The 14478-nt window shown below is 46.2% G+C and overlaps 1 protein-coding gene across 1 annotated transcript in view; it reads left to right on the top strand.

Annotated features, from left to right (window-relative positions):
* PLCG2 (phospholipase C gamma 2) overlaps positions 1–14478 on the top strand; it is a 169901-nt gene that overhangs the window by 125028 nt on the left and 30395 nt on the right. The window contains exons 19-22 of the mRNA XM_030819355.1: positions 6290–6470; positions 8002–8073; positions 10350–10459; positions 13861–13957. Of these exons, the coding sequence (XP_030675215.1) occupies positions 6290–6470; positions 8002–8073; positions 10350–10459; positions 13861–13957 (460 nt within the window). The remainder of the gene's footprint in view (positions 1–6289; positions 6471–8001; positions 8074–10349; positions 10460–13860; positions 13958–14478) is intronic.

Raw genomic sequence — 14478 nt, forward strand, 5'->3', positions numbered from 1 at the left:
CAAACCACCTCTAGGCCTGTGGTTCTCTAATTTTACCCCAAAACACCAGATTCCCCCACTTCCACTAATGACAAGGAGCGGAGGAGTGACTCAGACTCCCTGTAGCCTACTGTCCCTCCATCTCCTCAGCCCCAGCGTTTCCCTGAATGTTCTTACAGTGGTAACAGTCTGCCATATGTTGAGTTCCTAACTGTGTTCTAGACACTGGGCTGCCTTCAAGGCCTCATCTGATTGAATCCTTTGCTACAGCCTGTGAGAGGTAAGTCTAGTTATTGCAAGGGAGGAAACAGGCCCAGAGAGGTTAAGTGACCTGCCTGGAGTCACACAGCCTCATAGTCAGCTGAGTCTGAGGGTCAGATGCAGGCCTGTCCGTCTCCAAAGCCTAAGCTCGTCACTCCAGAGTCTCCAGCCAGAGGCCTGGGGGCCAAATCAGGCCTGTGGTCATCTTTTGTACACTGATGTGAAAAACCGAGAAATTTCACTAAAAACTCAGATTGCTTCTTGTGAAAAATGGGAGGCAGTGGACGCTCTGGGCCTGTGTTTTCACGTGGGCGTGTTGGTGCTGGCTGCATGGCAGCTGCTGGGGGGCATGTGGTTTGCCCCTGTCCACTCCTCTCCCCGTTCCCTCTGCCCCAGTCCCATCTCCTGGCGACCCTGCCAGGCTGCCCCCTGGGCGTTTGGATTTCCCTTCCTCTTTGCCTGCACCACTATGCCTGAGCCACCTCCCTGGGGACCGTGGTGACGGGCATTATCACTGCAGTTTATTGAGGACCTACTGTGTACTGGCTCCAGCCAGAGAGCAGCCTCCCACCAGCATGGTTCTTCTGTACTCTGTGTTTCCAAAAGGGAGACCTGGGCTTCTCAGCATTGGTGCCTCTGCCCTTTGCTCTTTCCCCCAAACCTCTTAGTGGTGCCTCCTCAGCCTGGATGGGGGGGAGGTGTGTTCAGTCCGCTGCACACGGATTGAAAACATGCTGTGTGCCAGGTCCCAGGTGGGGTGTTGGCACTACCACGATGCTGTCATCCTGTGCAAGTGATGGCAACTAAATTCAACTGGCTGAAACTGAGGTGCCCAAGAGGTGAGACAGCTCTGACACAACCAGATCGGGGCCTCACTTGACGATGGTCAGGATGCCACCTGTATATGCATGCTGGTGTTACTGTCCATCAGCTTCTGTTTCAGGTGGCTATACCTTGGGCTGCCAGGACACTGTCTGGCAGAAAGGATGGCCCCGTCGCTGAGCCAGGTGGCGTGATTCTGACAGGCCATCTGGGGATGGGGTTGGGGTCACTTCAATGGGACCATGTGGTTGACGAGGTTGGGTGGGTCCTCAGGTTGATTGCCTGACTTACATACACGCCCCATTCAGTTTGTGAGCCTGTCTTCCCCATGAGATTGGAGGTGTCTTGAGAATGGAAGTTTTTATTTTTTAGGAGTTAATAGATGCTCGGTGAGCACCTACTGTGTGCCGGGCCTTGTGCTGGACTCCAGAAATGGAGGAGTAATCAAAACAGCCCGGGCCTTGCTCTCTCAGGCTAATGGTCTGGCAGGGATGAGAGACGTTGCCTTACTCCAAGTGTTTCTTGCTTTTGACCTGTTCCTGCTTATGTAACATTGGCTGGGATGGCGTTGGTGGTCAGTGAATGCTGGCTCAATGAATCAATCAGCAAGGATGGCAGCTCCCCACCTCCCCCACGGCCCACTGTCAGGGAAGCTCAGTCCACACAGCATTTCTCAAAGAGTAGGGGGTGTGAGGACTGATCCTCTTGTGTTGGGATGTTGAACTTCCCTGGTCTCTACCCACTGCATGTCTGTCTGGGACCCTAAGTCACTGTAACAATAAAAAATAACATCCCTGCCCCAGGACACACACTTTTTCAAACCCCCTCTGGTTAGGGTTTGGGGTAAAGCATCACTGTCCTTCAGTGAGAAGCACTGAGGAGGTTTGAGCACATAAGGAAATCAGTGTAGTATTTTGTAGGGAGTGCTACAGAGGGATTGGTCAGGCAGGGTGGTGGGGGGTGAGTAGGAGGTCTCCAGGGGAATGGATGGGGAATTTGGACCAGGCATTGGGGGGAACACAGGTCTGGAGGAACTTCTCCTCCTTGCCCTCTGCATATTTGTAAAGTGCCTCTCCTGTGCCAGGCACTGTTCTGGGGTCTGGGGATGTGTAATGAACTTCCGGATAGGTTTCTCCAGGGGTGGAGAAACACCTGCTTTCAAGTCCACAGAGGATGTGTTGTGTTGTTGCCTGGTTGTGATTGGTGGAAGGCATCTCTTGGGCAGTGAAGCTAGACCTCACGCCGTGGCTGTGGCATCCATGCTCCAGGAGGTTGGAAGTTGCAACTCATATTCCAGTCTTGTTCCCATCTGCCCTTCTGATTCTCTTTTCTCCCAAGGAAGTTAGTTGTGGGTTGATTTCAGTTATGTTTTCCAAACCATTCACTTACTGAGTCCTGCCCGAGTGCCAGATACAGTGCCGACAGCTTACCCCGAATCACCTAACAGCCGATGAACGATCCCCATGCAACAGGGGTTATGGATCCCCGATGCTGTGGATCGGGAAACTGAGGCTTAGGGGTTCCCCGTGGAAGGAGCCGGAACCTGACCTTGACTCTCTGCCTGGGCACCCCAGAGCCCCCCTGCCTGCCCTGAGGAGCTCTTATAAAAGGTTTTAAAATTAATTTTTAATTACATGAATATTGTAGGAAGATATTCTCCCTAGAAAACATTAAGACATTACAGTGAAGGCTAAAGCCCCCTGTGGTCCTTCTAACCTCAGTAGAGAGGACCCGGTAGAAAGCACAGTTTTCTAGTTGGTGTGTCCATCCAGACATTTAAAAAATATATACATATTTATACATGTCTGTATCTGTGGAAAATATATGGTGCCATTTCGTGTGTGGGTATTTTCAATCTATTTTTAGAAAATACAAATGGGATCATTCTGCAGCTTTTCCACTCAGCAGTGCTTCTTTTCTTTCCTCTGTTTTTTAGAAAAAATAAATATTTAATAAAATATCACTGCAAATAAACCACTGAAGCAGAAGTCTTCTAGCATTTTGTTTTTACAGGACTTTCTGACGAAATCGCTTAAAGGAATATATTTTTTTCAAAAGATTGGAAATCCTCTTTAAAAAAGAAAAATAAAACTTTAAAACAATAAAAAAGTCTCTCTATAGTGCAAAAAATGTCTTTTCTTGATTTTTTTCCCTGCCATGCAAAATTGTTAAATGAGTAGTATGCCCACAGAAACTATGTCTCTAGATGCTTTTCCTAATTTATTTGACAAATGTTGTATATATGTATCATGTACAAATGGCGTTTTGAAATATGTATACATGGTGAAATGGCTAAATTGAGATAATAACATATGCACTACCACACATACTTAACCATTTTTTTTTTTTGTGGTGAGACTTAAAGTCTACCCTCAGCAATTTTCAAGAATACAGGACATACTTTTTTTTTTTTTTGAAATGGAGTCTTGCTCTGTCACCCAGGCTGGAGTGCAGTGGCGTGATCTTGGCTCACTGCAACCTCCGCCTCCTGGGTTCAAGCGAGTCTCCTGCCTCAGGCTCCTGAGTAGCTGGGATTACAGGCATGTACTACCATGCCTGGCTAATTTTTGTATTTTTGGTAAAGATGGGGTTTCACCATGTTGGCCAGGCTGGTATCGAACTCCTGACCTCAAGTGATCCACCTTCTTTGGCCTCCCGAAGTGCTGGGATTACAGGTGTGAGCCACCACGCCCGGCCAGGACTTTGTCGTTGACTATAGTCCCTGTGCTGTACCATAGATCTCTTGAACTTACTCCTCTTGTCTAACTGAAATTTTGTATCCTTTGACCAACATATCCCCAACATCCCTACCTCCCCCTGCCCCAGACCCTGGTAACCACCATTCTACTCTCTACTTCCGTGAGTTTAAAGCTTTTTAGGTTTCACGTATGAGATCATGTGGTACTTGTTTCTCTGTGCCTCGCTTATTTCACACAGCGCAACGTCCTCCAGGTGCATCCATGCTGTTGCAAATGACAGGCTTTCCTTCTTTTTTAAAGCGAATGGTATTCCATTATGTAAATGCACCACATTTTCTTTATCCGTTTATCTGTTGATGGGCAGGCTGATTCTACACCTTGGCCATGGTGAATGGTGCTATGAACATAGGAGTGCAGCTTTCTCTTTGACATACAGAGTTCCTTTCCTTCGGATATTTACCGAGAAGTGGGGTTGCTGGATCCCATGGTGTGCTGTTTATAATTTTTTGAGGAACCTCTGTACTGTTTTCCATAGTGGCTATGCTAATTTACAGTCCCACCCACCAGGTGCAGGGGTCCCCTTTTCTCCACATCCTCACCAGCACTTTTCCTTTAGCTAATAGCCAGTCTAACAGGTGTGAGGTGACATCTCATTGTGGTTTTAAGTTGCATTTCTCTGATGATTAGTGATGCTGAACATTTTTTATGTAACTGTTGGCCATTTATGTATCTTCTTTTGAGAAATGTCTATTCAGATCCTTTGTCCTTTTTTTTTTTTTTTTTTTGAGACAGAGTCTTGCTCTGTTGCCCAGGCTGGAGTACAGTGGCACGACCTCGGCTCACTGCAAGCTCCGCCTCCCGGTTTCATGACGTTCTCCTGCCTCAGCCTCCTGAGTAGCTGGGACTACAGCTGCCCGCAACCACACCCGGCTAATTTTTTGTATTTTTAGTAGAGACGGGGTTTCACCGTGTTGGCCAAGCTGGTATTGAACTCCTGACCTCAAGTGATCTGCCTGCCTTGGCCTCCCAAAGTGCTGGGATTACAGGTGTGAGCTACCACACCCGGCCTTTGTCCATTTTTAAATTGGGTCATTTATTTTCTTACTATTAAGCTGTTTGACTTCCTTATATATTTTGGATATTGACCCCTTACCAGATGTTCAGTTTGCAGATGTTTTTCCCATTCTGTAGGTTGTTTCTTTACTCTGTTGATTCTTTCCTTGGCTATGTAGAAGTGTCTTAGTTTGATAAAATCCCATTTATCCACTTTCACTTTTGTTGCCTGTGCTTTTGGGGTCATATCTGAAAAATGATTGCCCAGACCAATGCTATGGAGGTTTTCCTCTCTGTTTTCTTCTAGTAGTTTTACAGTTTCAGGTCTTATGTTTAAGTCTTTAATCCATCTTGAGCTGCTTTTTTTGTTTATGTTGTGAGATAATGGTCTAATTTTCTTCTTTTGAAATTGCTATTATTTCTATATAGGAATTTTTTTCAAAATTCTTTTAAATTTTTTAAATCTAGGTTTCCCAACCCTACTTATTTAACAGACTGTCCTTTCCCCCTGGTGTGTTCTAGACATCTTTATTGAAGATCAGTTGACTGTAAATGCATGGATTTATTTCTTGGCTGTCTGTTCTGTTCCACTGGTCTCTGTGTCTGTTTTTATGCCACTGTCGTGCTATTTTTATTACTAAAACTTTGTAGTATATTTTGAAGTAAGATAGTGTGCTATCTCCAGCTTTGTTACTTTTTGCTCAAAATTGCTTTGGCTATTTGGGGTAGACATTTTTAAAAAGACCCTCTTGGCTGTAAACTTAGGGTCAAAAATATTTTTCCAGATTTTTCTGTCTTGCTGATAAAAGCTAATAAAACCAAGGAGGCTCTTCTGTTTTGGATTTTTTCTGCTTCGTGTTTCAAACAGATGAAGGAATGAAAGACTTGTTTCTTTTTTGAAAAAAAAAAGTCACTGTTTTGCTAGTTGAGTCACTGAAGACAAGATTTAATAATTGTGAGGTGGAGGGGGGATTGGCAAACATTTTCTGTGAAGGACCACAGAGTGAGTATTTTAGGTTTTGCAGGCCATATGGTCTCTGTTGCAGCTACACAACTCTGCTGTTACCGTGTGAAAACAGCCCCAGACAATGTATAAACAAATGAACTGTAGCTGTGTTTCAATAACGCTTTATTTATAAAAGCGGGTGGTGGGACAGATTTGGCCTACTCTTGACCTAGTTCCCTAGGAAGCTCCTAAAGTCAAGTGCTGTAGTTGGGGAGGAGAGGAAGGGTAAGAGGAGCTGTTGAGTCACTCGGCAATATTTCTTCTGAGACACAGATTCTTCTAGATCTGTTTTGAAAATACCCACATCGTTTTCTAATTGTCTTGTATTCCATAGGAGGACTACACCCTGTTTATTTACCCGCTTCTCTAAGGCTGGATAACTAGGCTGTATCTAATCAGTGGGGTTTGTATAAAAATTGTTTGGCCACCAGGATCTTGGCATGTCAACCCTGTGTTCTTCCCGTTCCAGGGCTAGGGGCAAGGTGAAGCACTGTCGCATCAACCGGGACGGCCGGCACTTTGTGCTGGGGACCTCCGCCTATTTTGAGAGCCTCGTGGAGCTCGTCAGTTACTACGAGAAGCATTCACTCTACCGAAAGATGAGACTGCGCTACCCCGTGACCCCCGAGCTCCTGGAGCGCTACAATATGGTAGATGGTGGACTCCCTTGTGATTTGGTGGGATTTCTTGTCTGAGGTTGTAACTCATCTGTTCATGAATTCAGCAAATCTCTTGAGTATTCACCATGTGTCTGATACTGCTGTAGGTCCTGGGGATACAAACTGAACACAACAGACAAAGACCCTGCCCTTGTGCTGCTTATAGTGTAGTGTTGGGGAGATGCAACAAATGACATTTAAAATATCCATAGCGTGTGCCAGATGGCTATGAGTGCTGAGAAAGACACCAGGCAGGTGGATAAGAGGATACAGAGTGATGGGGAAGGGGTTGCAGTTTTCAGAGACTGGTCTAGGAAGATCTCACTGAAAAGGAATGAGCCATGTGGGTATCTTCTGGAGGAAGAGAGGATAGCATGTGCAAAGGTCCTGAGGTAGGAGCCTGCCTGGAGGCACCAAGAGGAAGTCAGCATGGCTGGAATCCAGCGAGCCCGGGTGGGGGTAGAGCTAAATAAGGACGGGGGTTTCACAGGTGACTTATCATGCAGGGGCTCATAGGCTGTTGTAAGACTGTGGCTTTTTCTCTGAGTCATTGGAGAGTTCTGGGTGCAGGAGAGACCTGACATGATTACTGTGTCTCCATTCCTACCACAAAGACCATTAATTTATTGAAGAGAGATTTATGGCATCCTGATCATGTGCCAAGGACTGTTCTAGATACTGGGAGTACTGTGGAACAAAATCTGCTTTGGGAAATTTAGGTTCTGGAGAGGAGAGACAGATAATATACACAATTAAGATGTTTTCAGGTAGCATGAAATATAATAAAGCAAAGAAAACAGGATGGTGTGAAAAGGGGTGGACACTACCTTGGGCTGTGGGAGTGGAGATCAGAGAAGGCCACCTTAAAAGGGGAGAAATATGAGCCAAACATGGAAGACAGCAGTGAATGGGCTCTGGGGAGAAGTGAATGAAGGGGTGACTCTAGGTAGAGGAGTGGCCACACCACAAGCCCTAAGGTGACATGAGGAACAGAAAGAAGAGTTAGAGAGGAACAGAGAGGTGGTGGCGATGGATCTGGGCAGTGGTGTGCTAGTAGATGTTCAGACAGCTCTGACTGGGGTAGGGGAAGGCACTGGTTTGTAGCATTTGCCAATTTCTGTGGTGTAAATACTTCCATGGTGGTCAGTTTCAAATTGTTGATGTGCTGTCGTTGAACCTGGAACGTGGAGTCAGGAAGTGATGTAGGCAGTGGGCTTTTGTGAGCTGGGAGGTCGCTCCAGCACACCACTGGATCTTAGGATTTGTGCTTTTACAAAGGAACACGGTGCCTGGCACGCAGCAGGCCAGGACAGGGCATCTCTGATTTTGCGTTAGTTTCCAAGTCTGGGGACCTTCTTTATAGTTTCTTCCTGTGTCTACTCATGGGCCATAAGAAAATTCTATGAGGTTTCAACTCCTCTATCAAAGGATAGGTAACCATAAAGAAGCCTAGAACCCTTGTTATATGTAAGGGCTATTCCAGGAGCATGGATTATTCCATTTCTTTCTTTCTTTTTTCCAGGAAAGAGACATAAACTCCCTCTACGATGTCAGCAGAATGTATGTGGATCCCAGTGAAATCAATCCGTCCATGGTATAGTGCTGAACCTCCAATTCAAATGATCTTGGAGTCACGAGGCTGATGTGGATTCCATCTTGTTCCCATGGCAGTTATAACAGGGCAAGGGAAGACTTTGGAAAACCTGGCCAAAATAATTTTTTTTTTTTTTTTTGAGAAGAAAGGATGATTGACAATATGAAGTCTAGCTTCAGGGAAAATGTTAATAGAATTCCATCCAAACGCAACAGTGTTTTGCTAAAATTCTGAGGTTTGACGAACCACCTTTGGGCCAAATGGCTTCTAATTAAAAGTCTTTCAAATGTTTTTTGCTCGGTGACAGAGCCCGCGGTGTTTATAAATTCCATTTGGTTCACTGACCTCCTTGCAGCGCAAATGCTATCTCATATTCCCACCCTGACTCTGTTGTGTAATTTCATGCAGGTAGGGATGGATTTTACTTTCAGCCCTCGGCTCCTCCTTGCTAGGTTTCATCTTGAATTTAGTTTGAGCCGGCAGAGGAAGAACTGCAGTGAATTTTCTGTTTGGGGGCCATGTGGCACACAATTAGTGTACAGTGCTCACATAGGAAGGGGCCCTGCTTGTGGGCTCTGTTGAAATCCAGAGATGACTTTCTTTTTTAAAAATTTGTAATCCGTGGCCAATCCAGATCTGTTTCAGAAAGAAATGAAATCTTGAAAAGCTGTGAGTAAATTGAGCTGTGTGTGAAATGCATTAAGAGACCTTAGTAGCCAAAACTTTTGTTACTAGTGAAGGATGTTTTGGTGATGAGAACAGTCACCTCTCTAACTGATAAGTGTTCCTTCTGTGGCCTTGGAGACTGGCTCTGGTCCTTATATCCACCCTTGAAGCAGGATATGCAAGTAGAGGCTGCTCTGTTTGCAGGCGGGGGAAAGAAAGGCAAGGGCACTGCTTAGCCTCTGGCCTCCAGCTGCAGATCCCTGTGGCAGAGCTCCTAGAACCCACATTGCTTCTTATGAAACATGATGAACTATGGCACTGACTCACACTGATGGATCCATTTCTGGGCTGAGCCACTTAAAACAGCTGGTTGATGTGGGGCAAGTTACTTTCTCTCTCTGCATCTCAGTTTTCTCATCTGTAAAATGGGCATAATCGTATAACTACTTACTTGTTATAGTTGTTGTAAGGATTAAAGGAGATACCTTAAGGCTTGGAACAATGCTTTGACTATACTATATTAGCACTTAAGAATTGCAAGCTGTTGTCAGTTTTATCATTATATACATGATCTCATTGAATAGTCTTAACAACCCTGTGAAATATATAAAAATTTAATTCCCATTTCACAGACGGGGGAACTGAGGATCAGAGAGACTCAAACTTATATCATTATTCAAGGGCAGAGCAATGATTTGAACCTACATATCTGACTCTGTAGCCTGTGTTCTGAGGAAGAGTTTTACTGAGCTCCCTGTGAAATTCCTGTTCCCACTTCCTTCGGGTGGGAGGAGAAGGAAGCCGCTGATTTCAACAGGTTTGACAATGTCAGAGCTTTTCCCACTAATATTTGCTTGCCGTGTGGGTGTTGATTTATGCCCGCCAGGCAGAAGGCATGAAAGCAAATTCATTGAAGAAAATTACTATACCAAGAAAGTTCTGTCTGTCTTAGTTCTGTGAACAGAGACCACCTTTTGATGAATTTCACGGAGGAGAAGCTCAGTTACTCTTGCAAAATGTCAGGGTCCTGCAGGAGTGTAGATAGGGGACTGCTGACCTACAAAAAAAGAGCAGTGAGGCCCTCAGGACAGGCAGGAAGAATGGGGTTGCCCTTGAGCTTCTGGGAGGCTTGCTGAGCACAGGCACTGTGATGACGGTCTTGGCTTAATCTAAAAGGCATGTCCTTTCTTTGTTGAGGAAATTGAGCAGTATTGTGTCACTATAATATAGGGTCCCTCCCACCCTAACCCTAAGCCTAACCTTAAACCCTAACCTCTAACCCCAACCCTCAGCCTAAACTCTAACCCTAACCCTAACCCCAGCCCTAAACCCTAACCCCTAACCCATAACCCTAAACCCTAACCCCTAACCCTTAACCCCAACCCAGGTACCCTTGGCTCTGACTAGGCCAGTTCTCCTTCACTCCCTGGTGACTTGTTGTGGCCTTGGATCCTTTGCAATGCCAGTCCCTCTCCAGCAGATGACTTTGTAACCTTGGCCTGAAGCCTCCTGCTCCCCAGTGAGAAGAACCAAATGGTACCTGGGAATGCAGCCGCCTCCCTCCCCTACTGTCCCTGGCCTGACCTTTTCCTTCTTGTTTTCCCTGAAAGCCTCAGAGAACGGTGAAAGCTCTGTATGACTACAAAGCCAAGCGAAGCGATGAGCTGAGCTTCTGCCGTGGTGCCCTCATCCACAATGTCTCCAAGGAGCCCGGGGGCTGGTAAGGCTGAGTAGAGGCTGGGCTGCTTGGCAGGGGGGCTTGACTTGTCCCTTCTTGGTGATAAGACTCAGGTGCTGGCCAAGTCTGACCCCCTTTGTCTGTCATCCTGGGCTGGCTTTGACCTCTTGTGTTAAGTCCCTTTTTAGGAAGGTGGCTTGGTGCATGCTCTATTTGAGAAAATGGATAAACAACAATATTAACAGTTATCAACATATCATATCATATATTGTATGTTATTATAATTACAACAGCAGCTACCATTTATTGAAGTCTAAGTGGCAAGCAGTCTGCTAATTGCTTTCATGCATTGTCTAACTAAATCATCAACCAAATCTTCATTACTCCCTGTGACAAAAGATGCGGCGAATGAGACTTTCCAAGTCACACAAATAAATACTAAATAGTAAATAGTGCAGGCGCTTTCCAATACACAAGACTGTGTGTTATTTCCTATTCAAATTCTTACGCTATTCCATAGTCCCGTGCGGAATGCAATGGCCACATCCTGAATTGAAGACAATATGTTTTTCGTGCAAAGGTACCTGGGTGTGCTAGGGTTTAGTTACCACTTCGCTTTTTAACCTTGGAAGAACAATTCACTGCCCACCGATAGGTTTCTGAGCAAGTGGTTTTGTCGGGTGACTTCTGTCTGAGAGCAATAAGAACTTGCTCATAATAGTGAGCACTGGTTGAAGCACCTCATAGACTGGCATTTCTGCCTCCCACAAGATAACCAGAGCTGGCTTAGAAATCTGAATAGGAGCATGCCTGGAGTGCTTGTATGTGTCAAGCACTGTTTTAAGCACATTTGAAATAACTCAATTCATTTGAAATAACTCAATTAATCTACATGATGACTGTAAAAGGTTGGTTCTTTTGTCACCTGCATTTTACAGATGAGGAAACTGAAGCGCAGTCACTTGTCCAGGGCCACACAGCTGGCTGAGATTTGAACCGCCAGGCCTTCTGACTCCAGAGCTTACACTCTTAACTCCATTCATTTGCTAAGTCCTTCCTTGTCTTCTTGCAAGATGCCTTAATCCAGGGATTACCAAACTTTTCCTTAAAATCAGGAGAACCTCATTGCGAACCAATTCATACCTAGATTCCACAGAATCAAAGATGCAGCTGAGTTATCCGTTGAGCTGGAGTGGGGGCGTAGACTTGTCCTGTTTGGCCTCCTTGCTGACATTGCTGTCCCCACTGCAGCCCCTGATGCTTCCCCTTGGAGGCTCCCAGACCCAGTTTGGCAACCACAGTGTTGTCCATCTGCTTCTCCCAGTTCAGAGGCTTGGCTTTGCCGAAGTCCCTCCACTCGAAGTCGCACAGAGTTGAGGTCTCTTCCAGGCACATGGGCGTTCCCTCATTGTCCTCCTGTCCCTGCCTTGGTCAACATCCTGGTGCTTACTGGGTGGGTGATTAACATTTTTGGAGTTGTGGCTGGAGCCCATTACTCCAAATCACAGTTTTCCATTCTGTGTGAGACGGCTTCATGCCTTTCTATGCGTCTGATCCAGCAGCTGTGGTCATTTATTTCTCTGATGGCAATAGTGCTACCTAGGGGGCTGCCTGTGTGAAATGGCCTTTTTTGCATACTTCCAAACTGGTTCCCCTGTAGCTAGGGGACCAAACAATTATTGTCTGAACCAAGATGCTCCTGAGAGTGAAGAGAATGTAAAGTGCTCAGTCCTGGACAGATGGTATATATGATCGCCGTAAATACAGCCGGCCCTTGCCAGAAGTGGGTCTGGAGAAATGGTGCAGAGGACGTGAGAAGGGCTTACAACCCACAGTCCTGTGTCTCTGCTAGGTGAATTGGTAGCATCAGTCCTCACTCTGCTTATTCAGACCAAAAAATTGTTAAGTTCTTCCCACCACCACGGAGCACAGACTTGACTAAGATCCAGAAAGGTCAGCGGGGTGCAGTGACTCATGCCTGGAATCCCAGCACTTTGGGAGGCTGAGGCGGGCAGATCACTTGAGGTCAGGAGTTTGAGACCAGCCTGGCCAATATGGTAAAACCCTGTTTCTACCAAAAATACAAAAATTAGCCAGGCGTGGTAGCCCATGCCACAATCCCAGCTACTGGGGGTGCTGAGGCAGGAGAATTGCTTGAACCCGGGAGGCGAAGGTTGCAGTGAGCTGAGATCATGCCATGCACTGCAGCCTTGGGGACAGAGTGAGACTCTGTCTCAAAAAAAAAAAAAAAAAAAAAAAAAAAACCCCAGAAAGATCTTATATAGTGGGGAAGACAGACGTATAATTATACATTAAGTATAAGATGTGGCTGCTCAGATGACTGTGGGGACAGGATGCCAGGGGACCACAGAGGAAGAGTGCTCAGCCTAGGGGGCAGTCAGGGAAGACTCCGTGGGAGAGGAAATGGCCAAGCCAAGTCTTAAATTAGTGGGGGAAGTTGGGTACTAAGGGCATGGGCCAAGGCATGGAAGCTAGGCAGCGTGGCAGGGGCATGATAGGGACGACGGGCCATCTGGAGACAATGTCATGGAGAGTTAGGAGGTGATGTCTGGGAGTCCTGGGGTCAGACTGTGCGGGGCCGTGGCTGTCACGTTGAAGAGTCTGGGCTGGATTCCGGAGGCCCTGGGGAGCCATCATGCAGCGTGGTCAGAGGTGCATTTTGGAGAGTCCCTGGCTACGGAAAATGGCTCAAGAGATGGACAGGTTGAAGGAGGGGGTTTGCGTGTCTGGGCACGGACTTGCTGGGAGGAATCTTAGAGGTGCTCACCATCTGGTGGGGCCCAGGAACATTCATAGATGGATTATGTCCCGTGTTATTAGTGCTGTTATAAAGATAGGGAACAGTGTTTTAGCTGAATTAATAATAAGAGCTAACACTATTGAGTATTTACTGTGTACTAGGTAGGCACTGTCCCGAGCATTCAGCTTATGTGAATTTAGAGTCCTGATAAAACCCTTTGAGGGAAGCACTCATGTTTACCCATTTTTCAGATGGAGAGTCAGAGGCACAGAAAGCCTCCACAGTCAGTGGTAGAGCTGGAATTTAATTCCAGCCTGTCTGCCTCCAGAACCACCTTCTCTCTAAATTCACAACCTCCCTGGAATAGGGGTGAACTTTTGTCTTGTATGGTCTCTGACTTCCACGTAAAGCATGGAAACTTTTGACTTGTGATCTTTGATTAAACATTAAGATCATGTGATGAGGAGTAAAATCAGCCCCCAGTAACTCATTAGTAATTAAAAAATAAAAAGACAGCAGTTGCCATTGAGATGCTCCATTGTCACAGATAGTGACACTGGTCACTTGGCCACTTGCTGCCTGTCCCCATCAGAATTGAGCCAGCAGCCCGGTGCAAATAAGCAGTAGTGGGTAATTCATGCCACCTGGTGACAGCCCCCACATGTCCTCTCTTGTTATCCAGGTGGAAAGGAGACTATGGAACCAGGATCCAGCAGTACTTCCCATCCAACTACGTCGAGGACATTTCAACTGCAGATGTCGAGGAGCTAGAAAAGCAGGTGAGTCCTCTTCTTTGATCCTCTTACTGGAAGAAGGGATCTGCAGGTCCAGTTTTTCAGGGAGCTTTGCCATCTCAGTGGGTGAATTTTTCCATGTGCTGCTTGTGGTCTCTGTGGAGCTCTGGATCAGGGAAGACACAGTGACAGGGAAATTGAGATTGAGTTGTTGTGGGTGAGTTGCTGTGACAAGCTGGCTGTGTTTTAATCAGGTTGTGATGGGCTTGGAAGGATTTGAATATGCAGGAGAATTCCCACTGGAGTAAAAGTGACCAAATGGGGAATTTGTCCTTTGCTTAAGCAATTTGCAGATGAAACACATTTATGTTGGACAGCCAGACATTGAGAACGTGCTTGGGGTGAGTAAGCAAGTGGGCCTAACCAGAAGGTGAGATGAGGCCTTCCTGGTGACTTTACAAACCTGGTGGTTGTTCCCTCGCTGCCTCTTGTTTAGAGAGCATCCGCTTTCAGTAGAGAGCAGCCACCTTCAGCGTGCTGGCGCTCCACCAAGGATGACATCTTTG

Source organism: Nomascus leucogenys, chromosome 2 (assembly GCF_006542625.1).
Source record: "Nomascus leucogenys isolate Asia chromosome 2, Asia_NLE_v1, whole genome shotgun sequence".
Lineage (NCBI taxonomy): Eukaryota > Metazoa > Chordata > Mammalia > Primates > Hylobatidae > Nomascus > Nomascus leucogenys.